Source organism: Pieris brassicae, chromosome 7 (assembly GCF_905147105.1).
Source record: "Pieris brassicae chromosome 7, ilPieBrab1.1, whole genome shotgun sequence".
NCBI lineage: Eukaryota > Metazoa > Arthropoda > Insecta > Lepidoptera > Pieridae > Pieris > Pieris brassicae.
The window spans coordinates 14,377,233-14,402,581 of NC_059671.1; the positions used below are offsets into that span (position 1 = coordinate 14,377,233).

General features: G+C 32.7%; 3 protein-coding genes across 4 annotated transcripts; 1 reads left to right on the forward strand and 2 right to left on the reverse strand.

Annotated features, from left to right (window-relative positions):
• Window positions 1-373: 373 nt before the first annotated feature.
• On the reverse strand, window positions 374-3,987 carry LOC123712290 (programmed cell death protein 10). The gene is made up of 5 exons (XM_045665302.1): window positions 3,702-3,987; window positions 3,108-3,285; window positions 2,033-2,165; window positions 1,586-1,747; window positions 374-1,117 (listed from the first exon to the last, which is right to left on the reverse strand). The coding sequence occupies exons 1-5, from the start codon at window positions 3,771-3,773 to the stop codon at window positions 1,033-1,035; spliced, it is 630 nt and encodes a 209-aa protein (XP_045521258.1). The 5' UTR covers window positions 3,774-3,987; the 3' UTR covers window positions 374-1,032.
• Window positions 3,988-4,106: 119 nt separating this feature from the next.
• Window positions 4,107-5,251, forward strand: LOC123712291 (actin-related protein 2/3 complex subunit 5-B). Its single transcript, XM_045665303.1, has 3 exons — window positions 4,107-4,369; window positions 4,644-4,716; window positions 4,958-5,251. The coding sequence occupies exons 1-3, from the start codon at window positions 4,230-4,232 to the stop codon at window positions 5,195-5,197; spliced, it is 453 nt and encodes a 150-aa protein (XP_045521259.1). The 5' UTR covers window positions 4,107-4,229; the 3' UTR covers window positions 5,198-5,251.
• A 2,321-nt stretch (window positions 5,252-7,572) lies between these two features.
• LOC123712641 (protein timeless) lies at window positions 7,573-25,308 on the reverse strand. Of its 2 annotated transcripts, none has more exons than XM_045665865.1 (17): window positions 25,161-25,308; window positions 22,522-22,625; window positions 21,674-22,215; window positions 21,168-21,321; window positions 20,768-20,991; window positions 19,912-20,195; window positions 19,335-19,695; window positions 18,528-18,719; window positions 17,827-17,927; window positions 17,490-17,688; window positions 16,728-16,900; window positions 15,739-16,202; window positions 14,584-14,784; window positions 12,293-12,467; window positions 11,690-11,764; window positions 10,822-10,983; window positions 7,573-10,029 (listed from the first exon to the last, which is right to left on the reverse strand). In XM_045665865.1, the coding sequence occupies exons 2-17, from the start codon at window positions 22,616-22,618 to the stop codon at window positions 9,846-9,848; spliced, it is 3,588 nt and encodes a 1,195-aa protein (XP_045521821.1). In that variant the 5' UTR covers window positions 22,619-22,625; window positions 25,161-25,308; the 3' UTR covers window positions 7,573-9,845. The 2 variants fall into 2 exon arrangements, with proteins under 2 accessions (XP_045521821.1, XP_045521822.1); XM_045665866.1 differs by lacking the exon at window positions 25,161-25,308 and adding an exon at window positions 22,980-24,545.
• Window positions 25,309-25,349: the final 41 nt, after the last annotated feature.

The window sequence follows — 25,349 nt, forward strand, 5'->3', positions numbered from 1 at the left end:
TACTTACGTAGTCTGTAAAATGTTAAACATTATTCATTCGTTATTTTTTGTTCTAAGCGATCGTGTGCTTTGTTCAGAAGGTAATCCTGAAACTTGTCAGTCCACTATGATGCATGCTTGCATAAATTAAAAACAATTGTAAAAAAAAAATACCTGAGACTGTTCAATAATATACGGGAACAGTGTGTGGCGTCTTATTTGTATAAGTTTTTAATATTTGTTAACTATTTTATTACATTCGCCACATCCACCTCGGTAATATAATAATATCCGCAATTAGTAATAGTCTTTATCACTGACGTACACTTTGCAAATAAACGTGAAATTATTTTCATTTGAGGTGTATATGTATGTTTATAAATAAGAACACAAGTTAATAAAACGTTTACATGTTAACATGACTTTATAATTTCAACATATACAATTTGGTGACTTAAAATAATACTTGGAATCTAAAAATATTTTTTTACTTAATTATTCAAATTTCTAACCCAAATCCTTAATCCAACCCAACTTAACATCAAAAAGTATAGATGGATATAAGTGTTAAAAAGGCTACAACATTGACACGGAGTTTCAGATTTCCGACTATGGGTGGACAAATAAATGACTCTAGGTATAAAATTATTATCAATTTATGTAACCTTTAAAAAAGACTATAGTACACTAGCTGTTACCAACACGTGTATACACGACGACTATAGACAAGCAAATTAAGAAGAAGTTTGAATTTATATAATACTCTACGGCGCTAATTCGCCAAAACAGCTATATTTTTTTTAATCGGCCGAAGTAAACAATCTTTTATTTTTTTCTTCTCAATCAAGTTTAACACTTAGGTTAAAAAGAATCCATACCAATGTACCGAAGTACCAATGTTTCCCTACTAAAATAACAATCTATAATAATACAAAGTAATATTTTAATGATACTTATTTTAAATTTTGATTTTTTTCCTGTTTAATATTGTGAACAAAAAAGTTCTTAACTAAAATAACGATCTTCTAATCCAAATTAAAATATATTTTTTTCTCATTCTGACTTGCTCTTCACTGTGTAGAGAATTTGATTTGTTTGATGAATCAAATACAAGGCACTCACGAAAACAGCGTTTGCTCTGAAAAAGGTTTTTAGTAAATTAACATGTCTCAGGAATTTTCTTTAAGTGATTAGTACAAAATAGATACATATATGTATTATGTATATACATGGAAATGTATGACATATTGCTAAATCACCCAGCAAGCTTTATACTTGCTTCACGCGTGCGGTCCATAATTACCATTCCATTTTTATTTCTATTCACTAATTACTTTCTCCAACAACTCCAGCTTGGTGCCTCAATTACCTTGTATTGTCCAGCAGTTGATTTTTTCTACGAAGTACATTAGTTCATATTTTCTACTTGCTCAAGATGTATATTGACATGAATTAGCCAGGCCTATGTCAACCGACGCTCAGATGCCAACTGCCCCAGATTATTAAAAACGTTACATGTTTAAAAAAAATTATCCATGCTATATATTAAAATTAACTGTCATAGGATTTGAAAAGGTTTTCTATGAATAAAAATCTAATAACTTACTGTCCCTCTTTGAAATACTCCTTCAGTGTGTTGGAGAACCTCTTTGAGTACTTGACAAATTCTCTTTTTCTTTGCTCCAATGCCTGTTTCCCGGCTCCCGGGGTGTAGGTAGAAACCTCATTAACAGCATCCAGTAGCTTCTTTATAGCTGAAGCAATTTCTCTGAAAAAAATAATAATTCTTAATAATCAGAAGAGATGGCCTTAAATTTTTAAACACATACCAATTATGTTGAATTTAAAACTCCATTGAAAACATAATGTTAGAAAGGACTAATGTAAATAAAATAGAAGTAACCAATAGTGGAATGACATTTAAGGACTGTGCATTTTTTTTTAATATTTATACTTTATCCAATAAATGATAACACAGAGATAGACATGCAATACTATTTAGTTTATACATGTACACATTGTTGCATATAATTTATTTTTTAAGTAAACATACTTAATAGTCTCCAGGAAAGTTTTGCGATCAGTGATCTCATCAGGAATTCTACTCAGAATTTTCTTCAGTGCTGAAGATTTTTTGTTCAATTCTTGGAATGCCTCCTCAGATCGGTTCAGTCTCAAATCTGCACCTGCAATAATTAGAGAATTAAAGCATTTTGAATCAGTTATCTAATCCATCCCATTACATTCAGACATTGATGATTTTTGAATAAAATTATAATTCATCCTAGTGATTCATTTGTAATTTATTATATATATATATATACAGAAAAGTAACTGGCAGTGTACATTGTGATGTGAGCTTATAATTTTTATAACTTAAAAAATAGAATCAAATAAAGAAAACAAAAAATTAACATATTTTGATCACCGTAAAACTGAAATAATATTACTGATTTAAAATATATTTTTGTTATAAAAGGATTTAAAAATGAACATCAACATAAAACTCTTTGATAGAAACACAAAAAATTTCACCAAAATCTGTCCAGTAATTTAGGAGTTTAATTACGAACATGAGCACAGAAGATTTACATATCAGACCATACATACGGACCTACATATCAGCTGATTAATTGCTTTATAGATAAATAACCTAGATACAGCACTGCCATCTGCCGGGCAGATTTGTGAATCCACACATACAATAGAATTATATAATAACATATTAAATAAAAAGATAAAGAATCGCAAGTTTATAATTGTTAAAGGTGCTTTACTTTAGAGCCGTTGTGGGCAAACTTTTTAATGGCGGGCCACAAAGTTTAAGAAATTCTAGAGAAGGGCCAGAATTATAGAAAAAAATTGTTGTTGTAAAAACTAAAGCTTTTAATTATATAATATTATAAAAACAATACAAATAGAATCAACTTTTTCTTCTCAACTGTCAAAACGTAATTATAACGGGCCACATCTATCCTTGCTGATGTACCCTCTTCGGGCCAGATTAAATACTTGCCATAGCCGGCCCTCGGGCCGTATTTTGTCCATCACTGCTTTTGAGTATAGTACTAACTAGATTGAAAGTATTTTTAAAATTAGTTCAATAAATGTTCTTGAATTAAACTTACATTCTGCCTCAGTAAGTGTCCCTTGTAAACGTAGCAAGCTTTCATTCATATTTACAGGTATCTCTGCCCGTCTCATGATTCCAGCCACCAAATCATAGTTAAGCCCAGGAACTGCGGCTTCAGCTTTAGTGAGAGCTGCACGTAATGTTTGAGAACCACCAACATGGTACTTTTCAAGCTATTAAACATTAAAATAATATCTGTATACATATGGCATACACTTATATTAATAAAAAAATAATAGTATCACAATATACAATAAATTATTTTGTTAACAAAGGTATTATTTTTAAATGGATTAAAACATAAGTATAGTCATTAAGTACAGTTAAAGTAGGAATGATGTAGTTATAGGAATATCAGGAAGAAATAAAATACACCCTCGCGGATTTTGGATGAATTATAAAGCTGAAAGTATGGCATTTGGGACGCTACTTTCTTTCAATTAGTCTTTACAGAGAACGAAAAGCGAAATATTTTTTATTCTTTGTTAAAGGAATAAAACAAGGAAATTTTCTTCTGTATTCTATTTGGATAAAATATGCCTTCTTATTATGATCATGACAAATCTACACGTAATTAATAATTCCTCACCTGTGATAATACTGGGCGTATCAGTACAGGCAAAACCAAGGAAGTAACGGGTAATTCATCGCCCATTGTCATTCTGACGAAATAATGCAAACAGCTGTGCTAGAAAAACTAGTAGGGAAAAAAACACGTTAAGAGCAAGAGCACTTAAGTAAAATAAGCTCTTTTAATTCTAACTATTGTGGACTTTTAATTCTATTCACGAAATAAACAGAGTCGATAAATAAGAATAATTTACAAGCCAAAAATAAAGTTACAAATAACCAAATTAGATAATCTGCTGACAAATAACAGTTGCCAACTGCCATAATAAGACGTATTCGTACGATAGCCATTTTTTGGATTGACGTTTACTAAGATAATTTCTGTGGTTCCAAGTTTAGTCTGTGCATCATTTTAAATTTAAATAATCCTAGTCTGTGTCAAATTCTTGTAAATGTAAATATTTTAAAGAGAATTTAATAAATTTTACTACATTAATAATTTGAATATTTTAGAGTAGTTTGAAAATACAGCAGTGCCTTTATAATAATGGCTAAAAACACATCCAGTTCAGCCTTTCGTAAAATCGATATTGATCAATATAACGAAGACAACTTCAGGGAAGATGAAGCAGAACAATCAATACCCGCCGGACCTGATGAAGGAGAAGTTTGCACACTGCTTAACCAATATCCTTTGTAATATAGTTAATATTTATTTCAATGCCATGTTGAAAAATCTATCAAATGTATATTTTATAAGTTTAATAATATACTGATGCGACCATATTGTGATTACAGTGAGTCATAGTGCATTCATATATTCTAAATACTGATTGATTTCCAAATTGATTTTAAATAAGCTTAATTTATAAAGCTATCTTTGAAATATGGTTAAAAATTTAATCCACAATTGGTACAATGAATAATTGTTAAAATTTATCTTCCTTACATATTAAAATACAGGTAAATATGTTGATGCACTTAAGCATGTATTAACCAATGCTCCAATTGGCACCACTAATCAACAAGTAAAAGTAAGTTTAATTTTCAAATGTCTTCTCTTTAGTTTCTTCTTATTTAAGCTATTTGATACTAACTACTGGCTTATCATTTGTTTGATTTTGATGCATCACTCATCATCAAATCTGTAATAAAAGAACTTTATTGATGGTCGTTTTATAAATATAGTATAGTATAGTATAGTATATAGGTATAGGGGAATCATCAGCTTCCTAATTTGACTACTGAAATTTGATAGCTAATTTTATTTCATAGGACAATGCCTTGGCGCTGACATTAAAGGTACTTCTAGCCATTAAGTCCGTGCAAATTGAGGAGGCTGTAGCTAACCTTTCTGTAGATGATATTGACATCTTGATGAAGTATATATATAGAGGATTTGAATATCCTTCTGAAGGATCTAGCGGACATCTTCTGTTATGGCATGAAAAAGCGTATAACATTGGAGGCTCAGGATCAATAGTAAGAGTCCTATCAGACAGAATGAAAGTTTAATTATGTAAACCTTCAAGTGTATAGTATATGTAAAATTAAATAACTTATTAATAATAAGGTGTTTTATTTCCCACTTCTCACTAAAAATATTGTTTCATGTTAATAATTCAACTTGGATACTTCCCTTAAAAAAGAAAACTTATAAGCATTTGATTTTGAAAAAAAAATGAAAATTATGAACTAAGAAAGAAATGCAAAGTAAAAAAAAAATATTGCCAATTCTCTTATTAGAATTTAAATATTAAAAAAACCTTATGAATGGCTACAACTTTTGTTATTTTTTTTAATAAATCTGAAATTATGCATATTTCTACAATTAAAAATATTTTACCAGATAGTGAATGTTCTTTTGCTGTGCGCGAGTCCGTAGACACTATTATATGGTTAAGTAAAGAAAGTAATAGCTCCACTGAGATGAAGGTGTCTGTATAAAAGCCATTCTCTCGTTTACTAGGAAATAGTTCTTACCGCGCCTTCGACCTACACTTACATTGCAATGGAACTACGGGTTAGTATTTTTTGTTTTTATTTGAATAGCTTTATGTAATAGTTACGCAAAACTTCCTACCTCAAACACAATCACTGTTATTATTAAAAAGTAGATTACATCAACTAACGATCTTATTTTATCATTATGTTCGAAGTCAGAATTTATATTTTAATTTAGTGGCAGTAGTTTAAAATAATTCGATCCTGAATTTGATGATAATTTGATCCTGATCCTGATTCTGAAAGTGTTTTTGGTGCAAGACAAGTAATTTTTTTAAACTGTACTTTTTGTTATAGATATTAACGATAATCTTTCTTCACATCGGCATATGTATTGCCTTACATCATCCGCACACAATACCGGTCGAGGGATATGAAACTGAACTGCACAACCTTGGTGAGCATGTGGAAATACCAGAAACCCCAGTAAAAATTATCAAAATTACTAAAACTGTGGCAGTCAAAATACCTGTTCCATATCCAGTGAAAGTGGTGGAGAAGGTACCATATCCGGTTCATATTAATAAGCCTTATCCAGTCCCAGTTCCTCAGCTAGTTCATGCACCATACACTCCAAAGCGTCACGAACACCTGGCGTTGGGCGATGTCCACAGTTTCCAAGGCAACGCAGACAACTCCTACCAGGTTAAAGAAAACAATGAACACAATTCGCCAAGCTTTAATAGCCCAGATTATAGGGGACACGCTCCAATTTCTGAAGACTACGCGGCGGAATCTCCCAGTTATACAAAACACAATAACTATTACGGATCTAATGGGCTAGAACCAAATACTGCTATTCAACAAAATCCTTATAGTTATAATTCGCAGAATGAAGACGTGAATAATTATTATTAAACACCTGCACTCGACAGGGCTAGTGTAATGCTTATTTAATTAATGTGTATATAAATATCAAATATAAATAGGAAATGTAGGACGGATTTTGTGTGTCTTTCTACTTACCTTACGATAAATAGTTCTTACAGTCTGATTGTTTGCTAGTTGTTGTAAGAAGTCTTTGTTGCTAAATGTGTATTAATTTTATCAATAAATTATTATGATAAGCAAAACAAAGTATTATTTTAAATCTATTGTTTAAATAAATAAGACTGCTAACCACCACGAGAGGATGTTACAGCAAAAAAAAATATGTCCAGAAAATTATTAAACAAATGAAACAACTCCACATTACCCTCCAAATGCCATCAAAACTCAATCCAATTTTTCACAAACAATACAATAACAATTACCTGCCCCCTCCACCTCTCCCAGCACGGCCAGTCCCCGCGGGAGAGTTAGACCACAACCCTCCATTCCACTCTCTATTTATCTGCACGTACAAAGCAAGCAAAGTGGTCAAAAACGAGAATAAACGTAAAGAAATAGAACGAAAATTTAAGAATATAGCAATTGTATATTGTATATTCTGTTATGCTGGACTCAAGTATCAATATGGAGTCGGCTTTTTAATAAATATACACCAGATAAAAAACATTGAAAGCTTTTCTGGAAATTCCGATACAGTCGCACTTCTAAACGTGAATGTGCAGGACACCAAAATCTCTTTTATACAAGGCTACGCCGCCACAGAAACAGCAAAAGACGAGCTCGAAATATTTTATGCAAACTTGTACCGGGCCTTGGATCTTACTCATAATACATATTAATTACGGACGATCTAAATGCTCAAATAGGCCAACCTAGGGCAGACGAGATACCTGGAGATTCAGGCCTTCACCTACAGAAGGTTTCTTACAAAGTAATTGGGAAATAGATATAACGTATAAAACATTGTTTGAAAATATTTCGTGTAATTTTTTTTAAATATTGTAATAGGATTGTTAACTTTGCTTTTTTTTTGCGAGAAATAAATAGGCTTTTGTATTTATGATTTATTTATCTAGATTTTGACATTTATTATACCATAATTTAATCTATTAAATTAAAGTTAATCTATTTATTGGTATGTACTTAACAAGCTAACATCAAACTTATATAAATACTAATATAAACTAACAACTAAAACCTTATCTCTATTACAGATAATACGAGCCCCGATGCAAAATAGTTCGTCTAAGTAAGTATTGGTAAAATACTTAAGAACGTTTAATAAAAAGTAAACCACAATAAATTTTATTTTAACATAACTGAAATTCTTTCATGACATGACAAAATATTCTAAAAAGCATCGCAAAAGTATTCGTCTACCCTTGTCACTCACGCAAAATAGTACGTCTACCACTTAGTTGTGTCGCCTTTTCTTTAATGCGAAGAGGCATGGTTGCAACCAACATTGCACACTCCTCAAGCGTAATTAACTCCCTGACAGCCAAGAGTTTAGCATCATGTGCTATGATGAATCATAGCAATCATGTCCTTCCATTGCACCGTGAGTTCTCCAGCTCGAGCACGACGATTATTTTTTATAAATTTCTTCAGGATTCTGTTTTCTACTGCACTTGTGAAGCGTGGTCGACCAGTTTTCTTCAAAGGAGAAGTCGTTCTTTTGTTTTTATAGTGCCGAATGATAGATTGGACTGTAGACCTGGGAAGTATCAAGTCTTTAGATATTTGGTAACTTGATTTAACAGCATCGACCCCACAAACTATTCGCTTTCGAAGCTCTTCACAAACGACCCATTGTTATTTGAAAACTAATGAAAAAAGCTGAATTTATACTGTCTCACTTGACACATGACACGGAATTACTTATACAAATTTAAATTATACAACATAATTGTACAAAGAAGGAATAATCTTATTTAACTCACCGATAGGCGAACTCTTTTGCATCGATTAACAATGAGACGAACTATTTTGCTTATAACGTCTTCGAATTTAAAACAGGATATATATAAAAATTTAAAAAGCTAAAATAGTTTATTGGTTTATAATTAAAAAATGGCATAAGTAACGCGACATGTGATAGTAGAACAGCTTAATATTTTATATAGATATACAAAAATAATGAAGTTAGAAAAATCTCACAGAGAAAATTTCACACTAGACGAACTATTTTGCATCGGGGCTCGTAGTACCTAATATTTTACTTTGTGACAGTTCCAAAATAAGTAAAAGACGCAAAACATAATTTGTTTATATTCGGAGTAATCGGCCAGTACGAAATACGCCAATTTCATATGTAAGGACCTAATATTTTTCGTTGCACTACTTCATGACCGATAATTCTCACTTTCCGAAACAAAAACATAACCTACAAACTGTTTGGGTGCACGAAAAATGTCGCATAGAATTCATTGTGCCCGGATACAAGCTGCGACAGTCTGCCACATGACGCAAGGTATTATGCCGCACGGTTCTTGCTAAATTGTGCGTCATTTTTAACCTTGTAGCATGCGACCTTTTGGCATGCCGCACAGTGTTGCCCCGGTGTAACATAGGCTTAAGATATAATACGACAAAAAACTACTTTAAAAATATGATTAATCTAGAAACAAGCTTTTTAATTTTACAGTAATGACGCGTAGTTAAATAAAAATATAGCTTATTATGGGAATTTCTAATTGCCTTATTCGCAAAATTCTAAAACAATTGTTTCTTCTTATCACAGGATAACCAATGTTTTTTAGGTTAAAAATTTGACAAATACGATTCCTATGTTTATTCCACATTTTTTATAATGCAAAAATTACAAAAAAAATATATTTGAAAAGTATTAAAATATGGATATTTTTAGCCATTACATCTAAAAACAGTGTATATTCCATGTAATGTCCGTCTACGAACTCCCTAAAGCGTCGAAATCAATTAGCTTTGGTTGGTTTAGCTTTTCTTCCATACAATGAAACACTCTACAAAGCATTACACCCATTCTCAATAACGACAACAATTAATAATAAGGTACTTTTTAAGTTGCTAAAATTAGTAAAAACTGCGCAGCTCTGTACGTTCTTTTGTCGCTTACTCGACTGTCGGCATCATGCATACGAACTTTCTAAAAAATTCGTTCTGTTGTTTACAAATTGAGACTGCTTGCACTGACTAAAAAGTAGGAGTCATGGATTATCTATACGTTTTTCTTGTCTTCGCCTAAAGACAACTTTCTATAACGCCATAAAATGCACAGTAGGTACCTTCAGTGTCGTTATATAAAGTTTACACTGTATAACTATTTGTGTACAGTGTGTGACAATGTTTAAGAAAAAGGTGATGTGAAATGTACTCTGGCTCTCTTTCCCGCGCCGCTATCTATATCTATTGAGTTCTGGTCATCGTGAAAGTGTTTGTCTGCGGATGAACGATGAACAATTTCGGACTTTTCATATTCATCTGATACGTACATCCTTGTGAGATCTGAAGCAACTGATGCCGTCTCGATACTTAAAAAAAATAAATACATTTTAAAGACAGAAACTTAAAACAAATATTAAAATATAACTACAGTCGAAACCGTTTACGACGACATCCTTTAGAACAACATATCTTTTGATGTCGATTTTAACGATCAAATATGGGTAGTCCCTTCGATGTCGTTATAACATTTTGACTATAATACGAGGATTTACCGTATATAAATCGTCGAACATAAAGTAATTAACATTCCATAGAATGACGTTAATTTTAGATATGACGCTAATCCTTATACCAAGACATCACGCAAAATGGACGTTTGATGTCTAATTGTTGAGATAGTCTGTATCTACATACAACACGGCTTTGGGTGCCAAAAGACTGTTTTCACATACACAATCAATCATAAAGCACTGTCCCACAGGTTACAGATCACTACCGTGTAAAGCTTTCAAGGGGAAATTGATTAGATGGTGATTAACTTAGTGACAACGGAGGGAGTTCCTGTGAGACAATTATCAGCATGTTTATATGCTTTCATTTCTGGGGTATGTGCGTTTCTTATATTGATTTTAAGGCGAGTTACTCCTATTGTGCGTAATAACTTGAAACAATTAATACCTACGGTAAGAGAAATACCAGAAAAACTACCTTAATGATATTTGAAAATTGTCACATTCATTTATTAATGGCGGATTTCGACTTATAAATAAAAGATATAATCCAATCAAATTTCGATAAGTTTAAATATAATGCTATGCGGAGTTATTTTAAGTAAATTACATTATTTTGAAACTATTTTTCTTGATGGTAAATATTACCTGTTACAATAATATTCGGATTCAGCTTGGCTGTAACTAATGGGATCGTCTTTGCCTGAATCCGCCACTTCTACGCTCAGCTCCCCATCCTGTTCCATCGGAATACCAAAGGGGTGCTTAATTTCCTCCAGCACTGTTTCACTCTCGGTGTGTATTATTGTCCTTCAAAGAAATAATAATATCATTTGTCTACGATAATTCCATTTTTTTAATATATAAAAATAAATATTGCCTAGGTTACTCGGGCATAATACAAAAGTTTTAAAGGGTTTGAGTGTATTCGTAACAAACATTCAAAAATTCTTTTTTTTATATAATAGGAGGCAAACGGAAAGGAGGCTCACCTGATGCAAAGTGATACCGCCGCCCATGGACACTCACATTGCCAGAAGGCTCGCAAGTGCGTTGCCGGCCTTTCAAGAATTTGTAGGGCTCTTTTCTTGAAGGAAGGGTCAAATTGTCAAATTGTTTCGGAAATACTTCAGTGGGCAGCTGGTTCCACATATACTTTCACTTTATAATATTTGAGTAAAAAACGTGATTACTTATTATATTTTTTTTATCTCCGAAGACTATTTTCATTTTAAGAAATTAGATAGTTCCATCATGTAATCGTTTAATAACACCTCAAAACGATTAAGACGTCTTAAAAGTGGGTGCATTTTGATTATCAAGGACTGAATTATATAAAATAACTAGAAATCGTATTAAGCTAATTTACCTACTACATATTATGTAAATTTTAAAGTTCCTTCGAAGTTAATAAAGAGGAAACAGTGATACTACCGTCGCATAATTCAAGTAATTTTAAAGGCCATCTTTCCATGCCACAGACCGTTAGAATTAATAAAAAGCAAACAAAACTTACCTTTCACGATCCATGGTAAATTTGATCTCATGTGATTTTTGAACAACTTGTAACCAACCTGCCCCCGTCGTCTCTCTACATATTAAATTAAAATAAGGCCTGAATATAACACATTATGTAGGCGTATGTACCTAGTGCTTATCCAAGGATGTCGGATTACCTAATAAAAATTCTTAGTACTTTCCTGAACACCTGAGAAATACCAGATCCGACAGAAAGATTCAGACCCGACAAAAGGTGACAGGACTAAACAATAGTACATTATTAAATAATTATAATATACGTAAAATTAAATTTTGTGATTCTTTGAGATAATGTCCAAAAGTCATTTCAGTACATCTATTTTTTTAATCATTGTTGATGACGCGGATGTCAAATGGCAATAATGTATAAAATGTTTATTTCCTATTTGATGTTTAAAAAAAACAAAGATTATGTATTTAAAATTGAAAAATATATACGTATAATAGAAGCGATGTGATGTTTATTGGTCTGCTTTATGTTTATAAGTTTTCTAATACCAAAGTGACTGTTGAAATCTTTGCGAATAACAGATATCCTTTAAAGCATTTAATATATAGAATTGAAAAATAAAATACTTACATGGGAGTATAATTAACAATTCCAGCGATGTGTTTTGATTTATCAATCTGAAAAATGTTCTCAGGGATCACCGTGAGGACCATATTCTGAGGTTGGTCCTGTAATCTTACAGTCGTTTTTGACGAGTTCAAATCACTTATCTTTGATATATCGCTGAAGGAGAACTTGAGTTCAACTAAAATCGTAATTTATAGTGGGTTAATTAAGAAGTCGCGTTTACATAACAAAGTCAATCGATTTATAAGTTGCGATATTAAAATGGAGTGTGGTGATAAAGAGAACCGAATCGCTGTGATTGCATTACACAAAGTAAACTTTCCATACGCTTGGTATTAGTAAAATGTTTGTGTACCGGGCTATTAATAGGTACAATGAGACCTCCTCGGTTTGGCCGTCCACGTAGTGTTCGTACGAAAAAGGTGGTCAAAGCAGTAAGAGAAAGAATTCGAAGAAATCCTGTCCGAAAGCAAAAAAAATATCTCGGGAGATAGCACATAGAACCATGTCGCGTATTTTAAAAGATGACGCATATAAGCCCATAAGAGACGTACTAGTCATTTCCTGACTGATAATTTAAAAAAGAATAGGGTGGTAAAATCGAAACAACTACTGAAGCAGCACGCAAAGGCAGGTCACAATAAAATTGATTACGGATGAGCAATTTTTTACAATTTTAACAAACAATATGACCGTATTTATGCTCAAAGCTCTAGAGAGGCTTTCCAATTAGCCGACAGAGTGCAACGTGGGCACTATTCGACTTCAGTGATGGTTTGGTAGGGTATTAGCTATGAAGGAGTGACTGAGCCATACTTGTATGAAAAAGGTATCAAGTGTATCAAGATACCATTATTGAGAAGATAGTGAAGCCCCTTAACAATACCATGTTCAATAACCAAGAATAGTTCTTCGAGCAAGACTCGGCGCCGAGTCATAAAGCTCGGTCTATGCAGCCTTGGTTGGAAACGAACGTTTCGGACTTCATCAGAGCTGAAGACGGGCCGTCGTCTGGTCCCGATCTTAATCCGCCGGATTACGATTTATGGTCAGTTTTAGATACTACTGAGCAAGTAAACGACGTGATAATTTGGAGTCCCTAATACAATACGTACGATTGGCAGTGAAGAATTTTCCCATGGAAAAGTGCGTTTTAAGATTGAACCTGGCCTTAACGTTCAAAGGACTGTTTTGCAGCCAATGGAGACCACATCCAATAAGCGTTTTTATATTTTAAATTGTTTTATATTTATATATTAAACTAATACACTGTAAAGTAATAAATTTTACTTGCGACAGATTTTTTTTTTACTACGTCTCAGTATTTATGGCTAGAATAGGTAATAATTCTAAAATGTCAAAGAACTTTCGTACCAAGTTAAGCTCATTGACAGCGCCCATGCTTATAACTTGAGATACGAATTAGAATATGGATCTAAGTCTACTTAATAGCCATAATTATTGTATTGGCTAGATTGCAATTTCATTTCATAAGAAGCTCTCTCTCGTAGACTTTATAGTTAAAAAAAGTGGTAGGGTGTAAAATACAAGAAGATTATTGGACAATAGGACGTAACATCATGGCGTATTAAAAGACTCGAGCCATCACAATCAAATGGAACGCGCTATGGTTCCGTCTTTTGTTTTACAGTCTCAACCGCTTTACGATACTTTTGTTGATATAGTATATTTCATTACGAGTGCGGAAAGCCTGTCATTCAAAGAGTTCCGACAAATGTCTACTCGAGCTGAGGCGCAGCCGAAAGTGAGGGTTGACAGTCGGAACAAGTTGCAATGACGGTTCCTCACGTGTACTGAACAACTATTTTTAATACAGTTGCTCAAAAAGTGACGTATAGCGTTCGGGATGTGGGCTATTACATACTCGAGCTTTTGCTTTACCTCTTCCGAACTCGTGCGGAGTTGCTACGAAACGCCGTATAGCGTATTAGCCTAGGGACGCATGCATGCATCAAGAAATACGATCAATTCATAAAACAAATTCTAACCGCCTATGTAATGAAACGAAACTAATCTCTCTAAATTTGTTAGTTAAAATCGTTAAATAAATAGCGAATTCCTTATAAATTGTGTTAAAAATAACCTCACGTGGTCATAATTACAATCTCATAACTGTTGCTCGTGAATTCAATATTTTTCTTTTTGCGTTTGAAGTGTTTCATTTCTTTATTTTATTTCTTTATGGGTTATTAAAAAATATATATTGAGATCTTCACCTCAGAGCATTGTAACTATCTTTTTCACGACATCTCTACCATTAATAAATTACTTACATTTGTCTATATATGAAATTTTACTCGCAACTTCATACAAACAGTCGGGTGTCCAGAAATATGGTATCCTTATAAACATTTTGCCTGTATCAACCGGCATATAAAATCCCAATTTGTGTAAAAGTTGTAAAAACTGCAAGTCCTTACATATCGCGGTCTGTTCACAATTCCACGGCACCAACGGGACAGACCGATTGAACACTATAAAATACACAAATAAATTCTATTGAATTTTTCATTTATGCTGCTGAGGCCCCGGTAAAATGCAAGAGCGACCCCGCGACCTCGGAGCCTATCTTGGTGGCTTTGAAGGAACTACCCGAGGTGATTTTAGTGGATACCTAGTGTCCGGGGCAGGGGATGCGCAAATGCTTTTCCAACCAAAAAAGTGTGTACATTGCTCTCCTTTTCTCATAATTTGATTCTATTAATATTCATTGGTGTGTTGTATTTGTATTGTAAAAAAAATATTTATTTGTTTTTATTTATTTAATAAGATTAACAGCACAATACAGAAATAGATGTATATATATAACAATGTGGGCCAATTAAAAATCTGCACATATAGTTTTTTTTTCAAATAAGCTGGAAAACATACCAATTATTTTGGTTGTAGAACAAAAAAGAAAAAAAAGAAATTGAATTAGTTGACAATGGATCATCCATCATGATCGAAATAATTTTGTGTCACAGCTCTCCTTGCTGTGCACGACACTCGTGGCGAACATATAAATTTCAATAGTCAACTCATTAAATCGTACTAATTATAAAAAGTGTGACTCTTAAAATGGTGGGCATTTACAGATATTCTATATTCTCGCAGTTAATAATATAATTATTATGAATCGTGTATGGTAAATAGTAATAAATTGCCATTAAAATATATAATTTTAAACTGATATAATTCTTAAATATTCGTAAACGTAATTTGTGTTTAGTATGTGCGTTTGAAATCCGACCTAACAGCCGGGCGGACATATTACGAAACATTTTCTTTATCAGCCTTCAGTGATAACTCAAAACAACCTAAGCAGTGACTACTAAGCCATAAATTCAACGAAAGTAGACAAGTAGACATTCTAATATAAAAAAATATTTAATGAATTTTATAATGATTCTATTATCTATATCTGATTATATTTACAAAATACTTACAGAGTGAATAATATGAAACCGGTGAAATAACAGGCATGTCTTTTGGCCTTTTCGGCGTAGTATGGAAGCCAATTTTGTCCTCAGACACCTCCTCCTTATCCTGCTGTACCCTCATTTTCTCCAAACATACTTTAGCGTGGCAGGTTTCAATCAAAACATTCTGGACCCAATCGAGACAATTACTTTTGCCATCTTTGGTTATGTATTCGCAAATTTTTCCAATGTCGTCGTTCCTTCCTTCCCGCGTCTTAGTTTTGGTATTTCTTTCTGAGTCTTCGTTTAGCAATTTGTCGAATTCATTGCGCTGTATTATCGACTGTTTGTACAATTGTTTAATCACACTTTCGCGAGTTTTAACAACTCCGTCATCTTTGAAAAGTTTTATTATTTCCCCAACAACATCGGACGATGTATTACTTTGCATGTATATCCAATTGAAAGCCGAAAGCTCGTCTTCTGTCCATCTATAAGGAGTATTTATTGCTTGTACAATTTAATTTTATATTTTATCTGTTTGTGATGTAAGGGTGAGATTCAGAAACGAGACATGACGAATTATGACATTGTCAAAAAATTAGTTTTTTGTTGTGAGACTCTCGAGAGGTCTTTCTCGTTTCTGAACTTATCGTTACTGTGTTTATAACTAATATTACTATCTATATGAACACACATTATAGTACTAATTTGTCTGTTTTAAATTTAGTAGTTATAAAAATAAATAAATCTGTAAAATATTATAATTTTCTTCTAATCTTGGAGTAATAATCACTTTTCTATTCTAGCTCGAGGAATAGATAAATTAAGTTTGTGTAAGACACTTTCTAAACGTAAGCCACAGATTAGTTTACAAAATACTTGTCAATTGTAAAGTGCCATATCAAAACCTTAGTCAGTGTAAATTTGGAGTCTATTTATTTGTTTGTCGTAAGGGTAACCTACTTGAAAAATGTTCAATCTAATCTAAAAGAATATGCATAAGTAAATATTACATATCAGTATCTTTCACATCCAACATGAACTCCTTCGAATCATCAATAAGGTCTTTACGGACTTTATCATCGTCGAAACTCTCTGTATCTAATCGGAATGACGCAGTTCGTTGGAGACTATGCGGCTTCTTTATAAATGTATTTATTACGTATTCAATTAGATCTGACCAATCCTGAAATGAATGTATAAAATATCATAAATGTAGTACAGTTTCTATGGTCACGTTACTATAGAAAACTAACGAAACTCTATGGCTGTTTAATAGAAGAAATAAAAAGGGTAAAATTCAAAACCGCTTAGCCTGACTCCCGTACGTCAAAGATGTATAGAATTTTGGGAATCGTCGCTCGCGTTTAGTCTCCTTTCTGAATTTCACAAGGTAGCTGAAAGGTTTTACCCTAGTCTATGATTTATTTATATTATATTAGACCTATATTGCTAGTTGTAACTCCTCTGCCTAATTTTTGCATAACTTGGACATTTCATTTGTAAAAATTTAACGCATACTTTTGTACGTGGTCCAATACCGAACAAAAAAGTGTCGTGCAAAGACACTAATGTCATAATGTTAGTTATTTTCTACGCTACGCTACGCTACGCTACGCTACGCTACGCTACGCTAATGTGATGCGATTTTGAGACTGCGACATCGTATGCAATTCTTATCATACAAAAACGTCAGAATCGGTTTCGCTATTGAAAGTTACAAGGTACCGGCGCAGTAATCGTGAACATCAATAACATTTTTTAAATTTACTTACATCACAAATCTCAAACTCGGATTTCCATATAGACGTGAAGGTCTTAAGTATTTTGGGCTGGTAGAGGGAAATTAGACAACCCAGCTCCCCTCCAACATAGTGCATTAATGTAAATACGCAATCGTTTACATATTCACCATTACCCTCATAATCCTCTAGTAGAAGCCCGTATTGGTGCATTACTTCGGGGGTTGCAAATCTGTGATTATTGTTTATATATTTATTTAATGAACGCAATAAATAGTACATGATAAAAAGAAAAATAACACATCGCAAAAGTAGAATCACTCATTTGATCAAATGTGTATGTATAATTTGTAGCTATTTAAAAACTTACTGTCTCAAATGGTCAATCATTTTTCCTGAACCCTTGTAGTCTGGCAAGTGCATGATGTTATCCAGGAACATTAATAAAATGTGATTTGTCACTATAAGATCCTATGAAAAATAATAAAGTCAGTTTAGTAAATACTAAACCGGGTTAGTTTTACAGCACGCAATTCAAATAAATATTAATCGATCGTCGTAAGGGCTTAGAGAGGGTGTAAAATGAAAAACGAAACGTAGAGTTTATTTGAGATTTACTATTGACCATTGACAATCCCACGCGCCAGGTTAAACTTAAGACGCAAATCCACAATCGCATGGAGCGAGCAATCGTTTCGTCTTTTGTTTTATATTATTCGGTATATTTAAGAACGGACTTCAGACTTTAAATGCTTTAAAGCAAAATGTGATGTCAAATCATAAACCTTGGTGACCAGAGCTGCAGATTAAATTTTCTAAAATCTCAGAACACAGTTTTGTGATAGGTTATTAAAGAAGAATTATTTATTATTTTATTAAAACCGATTTTGTTTGGTAAACGACTTTGATTTCAAATGTTAATTTTGTATATTTTTCTACTCTACGTAGACATACATACAATCTTAGCGCTAAGTATGACTCCCGTATTTCAAATCAAATACCTTTTTGATATACAGTAGGCATATTTAGGGCGGGTCTTACTTATCTTGCCCCATATTCACTAGTACATACCTGTAGGTATTGTTTAGAGTGATACTTGGGATTATAGTGACGTAATAGCAACACAAATAAGGATCGAAGTTCGTTAGTCTCAGACATTTTCATTTGCAATTGAACAAGAACCTCTTTATCCTTTTGACTAATATGATTTGACTTTTGATAAACTTCAATAGCTTGAACAAACTCGCGGATTGCTGTCACGACCTACAAGGAAATTGGTTTTATAATATGGCGTATATAACTAACCTAGCCAAGAACTAAGCCAGCTTCTGTAAAACGAATCTGTAACAAGTAACTTGTAAAACGAAAAACCTGGCGATTAAAAAATACAGGTAGTTTATTGCTTGTTTTTCTCGTCCATTTTAAGTCCTTGACTTGTGAAAATAAACAAGAAATTTTAGAATCATTCTATTGTTTTTATTACACCCCATAATAACTTTGTATGTACGATAATTTTACTAGTTAAAATTAATGATTAGCATTAGCTAGGGCATATAAATGATTGCATAACTTAGTTGGTGGTGCAAATTGTTTATGTAATATACTGATACTAGCACGGCGGTCCTACTTAAACCAGTGTTCGGCCCAGGCACACATTAATAATGTTAGTATGCAAGTAAGCGACAATGATTTTAGGATGCCAAATAATGTGTAACAAGTGACTATATACTTATAGGATTTCGACGGTCGTAGGTAAAATTAATTTATAAATATTAGGGATTTTACATAGTCATGTTTCTCTCTGATTAAAACTGATGTAATCATGAGTTATTTAAATTTTCGTACAAGTTTTATCTAAATTAAAACCATGACACATACCAAATGCAGCCTCCGAATACTTGGTTTCAAATCATATCCATCCAACTTAATCGCGAGTTCAAATTGCTCGCACAAATTCACACCTTCAGCTGTCAAATACAGTACAATATCGTAGGATAGCACAGAATTAACATGATCCAAATCCAGTTCAATCTGAGTCGCGAATTTTAAAAAGTAGGTAACGAGCCAGAAGAAATGTGACGTGTCTATTTCTAATTGCATATTCGTCAAAATTTGTGTGTGCAAGGTTCGGACTAAGGAGTTGTAACCCCTCAAAAGGAAGTCTACAGTGAACTCCTTTAGAACGTTTGATATATCCTCGTCCGTTGGCATATTATGTGAGAGTCCTTGGACGTTTATTCTGAAATTAATATAAACTGTCAAAAGTGAATTTTATGGCATTTTACTTTAATGGATTTAAGTATATTCTTAAATAAAATAACCGATATTTAATATTTCATATGACAAACACTGAACCGTTTTTACACATTCCAATAGAAATTGAGTATTACACCAATGTTTCAATCTCGCTACATTAATACATTTTTAGCATGGACGGCTAGAAAGTTATACGCACATTTTAGCCTTCCCTCGCTTCACAATTTTCTTTCTTTTCCTCTCTTGAAGTGTGACACTCGCTCGCATTTTATTATTAGGCTTCTGTTTAGGATTATGTGGCTTCTGATGCACTGGTTTCTTAAATGGCCAATCATCTTCATTACTAGAAATCGAAATCACTTCCTGATTCTCATTTTGTGTGCCATAACCGCAATCTGACTTTTCTAGTGTCATCTTTGTATCATTTATTAGTTCATCGCGGTTTTTGGTTTCAGTTTTCTCTTTGGGTTTTAAGATTTCGTTCTGTAATAGAATTGTTAAGATTTATATCCATAGAATCTCCCATGACTCGGGCACGTTGTGTTAATGGAAAAATATAACATTTGTATAAAAATATAATGTAAAGGTTGACGACATCACCTAAAGTTGTAACCAACGGTGTAGTATTATTTGACTTAAAGAACTTTTTATAATTAAATGGGATCCCCATACTGCTGCAATACATATGTTTTTATTTAAATCTAGCCCAAATACTCAATTAAATTTCGTATCGAAATTCAATTGATACGAAATATTTAAAGATCTTTATGTCTCATTACAAAAATGTTATTTTTTTACATGAGAAACTTAATATACACGAACGACATACACATCACCATCATCCATACAGCCTTCCTATCAATCACTGATTTTTTTTTAAATATTTTATTTTTCCTTAGTTGTACTTTATGTGTAACAGGCTTGAAAAACGAGTTACATACAATTGGAACTATTTTAAATGTAATAGATTACATATAAAATAAAAATATGCCATATCTTATAAATGATCAGAGGTTTTTTTTCATATCCAAAAAAAATCCCACAAAAAGACTTACGTTGATATCTTTCTCATACGAATTCTCTCCTTGTTCATTATTTTTAATAAAACAGGATTTCTCTTGCATTGGCTCTAATTGGAACGTCTGCTCGCCCATATTTCTGGTTGATACCCAACTATTGTCAGGAGAAACAGAACCTCCATTTGTCTTTCCACTTGCACCCGTGTCAGAGGAATCAGAAGTCGGATCAGATGTTAGCATTGGTGATGAATCGTCCCTCCCTGTAAAAACTTATTATTTTTAAAGCGAGCTTTAGAAATGTTGGCCATTGTAGTTTCGGATTGTTAACGAAGAAGTTGTTTACATACCAAAACATGCTTTCTATAATTAAAAAAAACATTTTATTGAGTTTGCTGAATGCATTTACATATGTATAAAAATAACTTTAAGTACACACCCCTGTCAGTTGGCGACGTATTACTCTCATTATCCTCAGAGCTCTCCGACAAAGATGTTCCCAACCATATATTTAGGAGCTTATGTAACATTGTCACGTGTTGATCTTTATAAAGCAAAGCTACCAATTGAACCATTGTTACACCCCAATTTATCTGTAATTTAACCAAAATAAAAAACACGAATCTCAAGTTCATATCTCATACAGTATAAGTAACGTTGCAACTTCGATTAAAGTATAATTTTCTATTTGTAATAAATAAAACTTACAGAAAGAATATATTACAATCTAGAGATTAACATAAGCACAAATTATGACTTCTTACTAAATATTACAGATTGAAACATACGCTTTTGAAAGAAACAACTCACCGAACGAATATTCAGCCAGCCACTAAAATAGGCTGTATGCCTAAAATTTGCTATTGTAACGTGTTAATTTAAAAAAAAACATGACCAGCTAGTTCATGAAGCGTTGTATATCTTCAATAATTAAAAATGTCTTACCGAATCCTGAATAGTCATCAGCTTTATTAAAGTTTTGTCAATGCTTTGACTGAAAAGATTCCATATTATCTGATTTTGTAATATGTGTCCACTATAACTAGATGATATAATAACGTCTTCTGGAATATGAAGAATATTCCGCAAAAACAATAACGTGTTGCTTATATTCGCACATTGTTCCAATGTTAATTTTGTCTTTTGTTTGAAATCCGAATTCTTTTTAAGAAACTCCACTATTACTTTAGTTGCTCTATTGTCCACAAAGGCAGCTTTTGTAGACGACAATAAGCTATTAATTTCAAATATAGTGTGTTTGCCAACTTCGGAATTCGATATGCTATCCACTGACAACAAACACTCCACCGGTATCGTCAAATTTACGAGTATCTTCATCAGAAGTTCAATTGTTTTGTCATCCTTTACATGTAATAAAAGCGGTATTAAATCTTTCTTAATATTCTGCCCGAAACTTATGCTTCTTCTATATGTCCGCAGATTTTTATCTTCGGTCAGGATATTATTAAGAATAGATTCCAAAGCAGCTATAGGAACAAAAGCTCTTATTATTAAATATTAAGTTAAGGTAATATTATTAAATTTTAAGTTCATATGAATGAATTTTAAGGTATTATTTATGTTGCCTGTTATGTAACACCCCAAGGTATTTCTACATTATTCATGTTTATGTAAATCATGAAACTAGAAAATAATACGCAAAAGAATTATTTGTTTTATTAATTATCAACTTTCGACCTGGCTGTTTTAAAAGCTAGAATACACCCAAAGCATGTGTGCATAGGTTTCAAAGCGCAAACATCGCATTTTACAAAATCTTTATAAGTCCTTACCATTGCAGTTTTCATGTATGTGATATCCCTCTGCATGAGCGAATCCAAGACTACTGAATGTGCTGTGAATTTGAGGACCCCGCAGAACCCACTCCATATTTTACCTTTTAATAGAAATACATAAGTGAAAATTATAATATATATAATGATGAAATAAAAACATCACGTTAAATAAAAAAGTTAAATCAACAAAATATACTTTCAAATGTTTCACTTTGCTGTTCTTTGTCGTACTTTTAGCTAATTAAATGTAACTCAATAACGAAGTTCGGTAACTTTATTTTTAATCCACAATAAGGATTCAAGTCAAACTAACTCCGGTTAAAACGTGAAAATGAAACACGTGCCCCACGTGCCGACAAAATATAAATTAATCAAGTTGATTTGTGTTTTATGCATCTATATTTATAAATATTACATTTTTATTAAAATTAAGCTTTATTATTATTTCTACTAACATTTAGGTAATATTTAATATACATGCGTGCCGCGAACGATTGCAAATGTAAAGTCTTTCTTCCTATAACATATTTTGACTGAACTACCGAGTACCTACAGTACTGAAAGAGAGATGTTTACATTTTTGAAATAGTAATAATAATAGCTCTTTAACTATGTAATTGGCAATTCAAAATTCAAATAGAGAGCGCCGTGTTAATTTAATTTCAAATACTGGCATTTGTATTAATTTTTATTTTTTTTGATTTCGTGAAATTGTGGTAGTTTATGGTGCCATGGATACACTGGAAATTCGTACAATTTTCTAATATGAGTTCATACGCTGCGCAACTAGCACGAACCATTAGCGACGTGGCCTAACACTGCTTGCATAAACACGATCCATTATTGGTTCAATCATATTACATCTGAAAATTTTGTATTGAAGAACCAGCTTCGCGGTCGGCCTATAACCATTCTCGACGACGAATTGAAGTCGTTAGTGGAAGTGGATCCGACTCAATCTACGGCTGAGCTTGTTGCGGGCCTTGGAGTTAATGACGAAATAACATTGAAGCACTTGCGTCAAATCGAAAAGATAAAAAAAGCTAGATAAGTGGGTGCCACACGAACTAAGCGACAAACAGCGAGACCTACGCGTCAAACCATGCAGAGCAATACTGAAACGGCATAGAAACGAGGGAATTCTAAATCGGATTGTTACCTTCGATTAAAATCCGGACCCGTGTAAGGCACCTACTCAGTGCGCTAAAAAAAGATTCATAGGTAGATAATGGCCTGTTGGACCAGTGCCGGACTTGTACAATAAAGCTTCTTACTGAATGGCACAACAGTAAAGGCAGACGTATATTGCCAAGAATTGCAATCAATAATGGAGAAGCTCGCACATCAACAACCAAGACGGGTCTATCGCTTTTTTCCATTGCTTCTCCACGAAAACGCGTGACCTCACACTTCACGATAGACCATCGCTAAACTCATCATACTCACCAGACCTTGCCCGAACAGATTTCTACTTTTACATAAGAATGTAAAAAATTTTAATGAAAAAAATTCAAGTCCCTAGAGGCAGTACAGTTTTGTCGATATCATCACCTCCCTCCCGTCCGGCAAACTTCTAGAGTAAGGATAAACAAACTGCTGTCAAAATGGCAAAATTGTATAGATAATTTGGACATAATTTGATTAACTATATATTAAATTTTCATAAAAATCTTCAGTTTCATATGTAAAGGTAAACCTAATATTTACGCGTAGTGAACTAGTAGCTAAGAGACTTAAACTTCTACTTTTAAAAAAGTCAGCCGCCAAAGGCTCACACAATGAAAAAAAATCCAAAGTAGTAAACTTAAATATGTTTATAGTATTAAATATATTCATCATACAATTTGAAGTTTAATAAGTGGATTAACTTGACAAAATTAGGTCTGAAACAGAATATTTTGCAGTGACCTAATAAGATTCGACCATACAATATTATAAGCGTTAACGAAGTACTTAAATTTCAAAAAATAACAAAACACCACTCTAAAACTCTTAAGCTTGCTAAGGTCGCCCTTGCGATCTGTTGCACGGCAAAGAAATACCAACTAACAATTTTATACTGTGGTATTCACTCACGCAACGATCGCACGTGAGTCGCGTGTCCAATACACGTGCACCAGCCGTACGTAGTTGTTAGAAAGAGATAGACAAACAGAGGGGGGAACTACAACAGGCGTTCATAATCAATATTTTAAGAGTATTTATTATAAAAATATATATACATGAATTATCAATCAGTGCTATACATATTTATGGACCCTACATTGACACATAAAAATATACCTTATTTAATGTGAATATAATAGAAATAAAAAAACCATTCAATTAAAATATTAGATTTCACCTAATATTATAAAGTCATTTTATAAACCTAGAAGGGCTATTGCCCATTGCTGGGCTTACATTTTAGAAAATTCATGTACAATTAATAATTTATAAGCTATGGCTATTGAAAACTATTAAGATGATAATTAATTCATTAAAATACTATGGAAATCTACTCCACTTTACATTATTCCACGTAATAATATTTTAAATTAATTATATTTAAACTTAATAATTTCAGATATATAGATATAATATTTTTAACAGCATTAAAATTACATTAAGTTCTTTTTAGGAAACTAGGTACGTACCTTTTTTGAAAATGATAAGAAAAATGAAACCATTAGCAGCTGAAAAACTACGTAAACTTTCAAGTAAAATCACAATATTTTTAAAGACCTAATATTCCGACAACCTGTAGTCCTTAAAGTGTTTGTAAAATGTAAATGGTGAAACCGTGAACTTACTATGTTACTTGTTATTATTTGACAAACAAAAAA

Coding starts and splice junctions, on each gene's coding strand:
- LOC123712290 (XM_045665302.1), bottom strand. CDS start 3,773: ATGACAATGGGCGATGAATTACCCGTTACTTCCTTGGTTTTGCCTGTA. Junction 3,286..3,701: donor TACGCCCAGTATTATCACAG/GTGAGGAATTAT, acceptor AATGTTTAATAG/CTTGAAAAGTACCATGTTGG. Junction 2,166..3,107: donor GACACTTACTGAGGCAGAAT/GTAAGTTTAATT, acceptor TAATTATTGCAG/GTGCAGATTTGAGACTGAAC.
- LOC123712641 (XM_045665865.1), bottom strand. CDS start 22,618: ATGGAGTGGGTTCTGCGGGGTCCTCAAATTCACAGCACATTCAGTAGT. Junction 20,992..21,167: donor TACGTCGCCAACTGACAGGG/GTGTGTACTTAA, acceptor AAGTTTTTACAG/GGAGGGACGATTCATCACCA. Junction 11,765..12,292: donor ATTGTTAATTATACTCCCAT/GTAAGTATTTTA, acceptor TTTAATATGTAG/AGAGACGACGGGGGCAGGTT.
- LOC123712291 (XM_045665303.1), top strand. CDS start 4,230: ATGGCTAAAAACACATCCAGTTCAGCCTTTCGTAAAATCGATATTGAT. Junction 4,370..4,643: donor GTTTGCACACTGCTTAACCA/ATATCCTTTGTA, acceptor ATATTAAAATAC/AGGTAAATATGTTGATGCAC. Junction 4,717..4,957: donor CCACTAATCAACAAGTAAAA/GTAAGTTTAATT, acceptor TTTATTTCATAG/GACAATGCCTTGGCGCTGAC.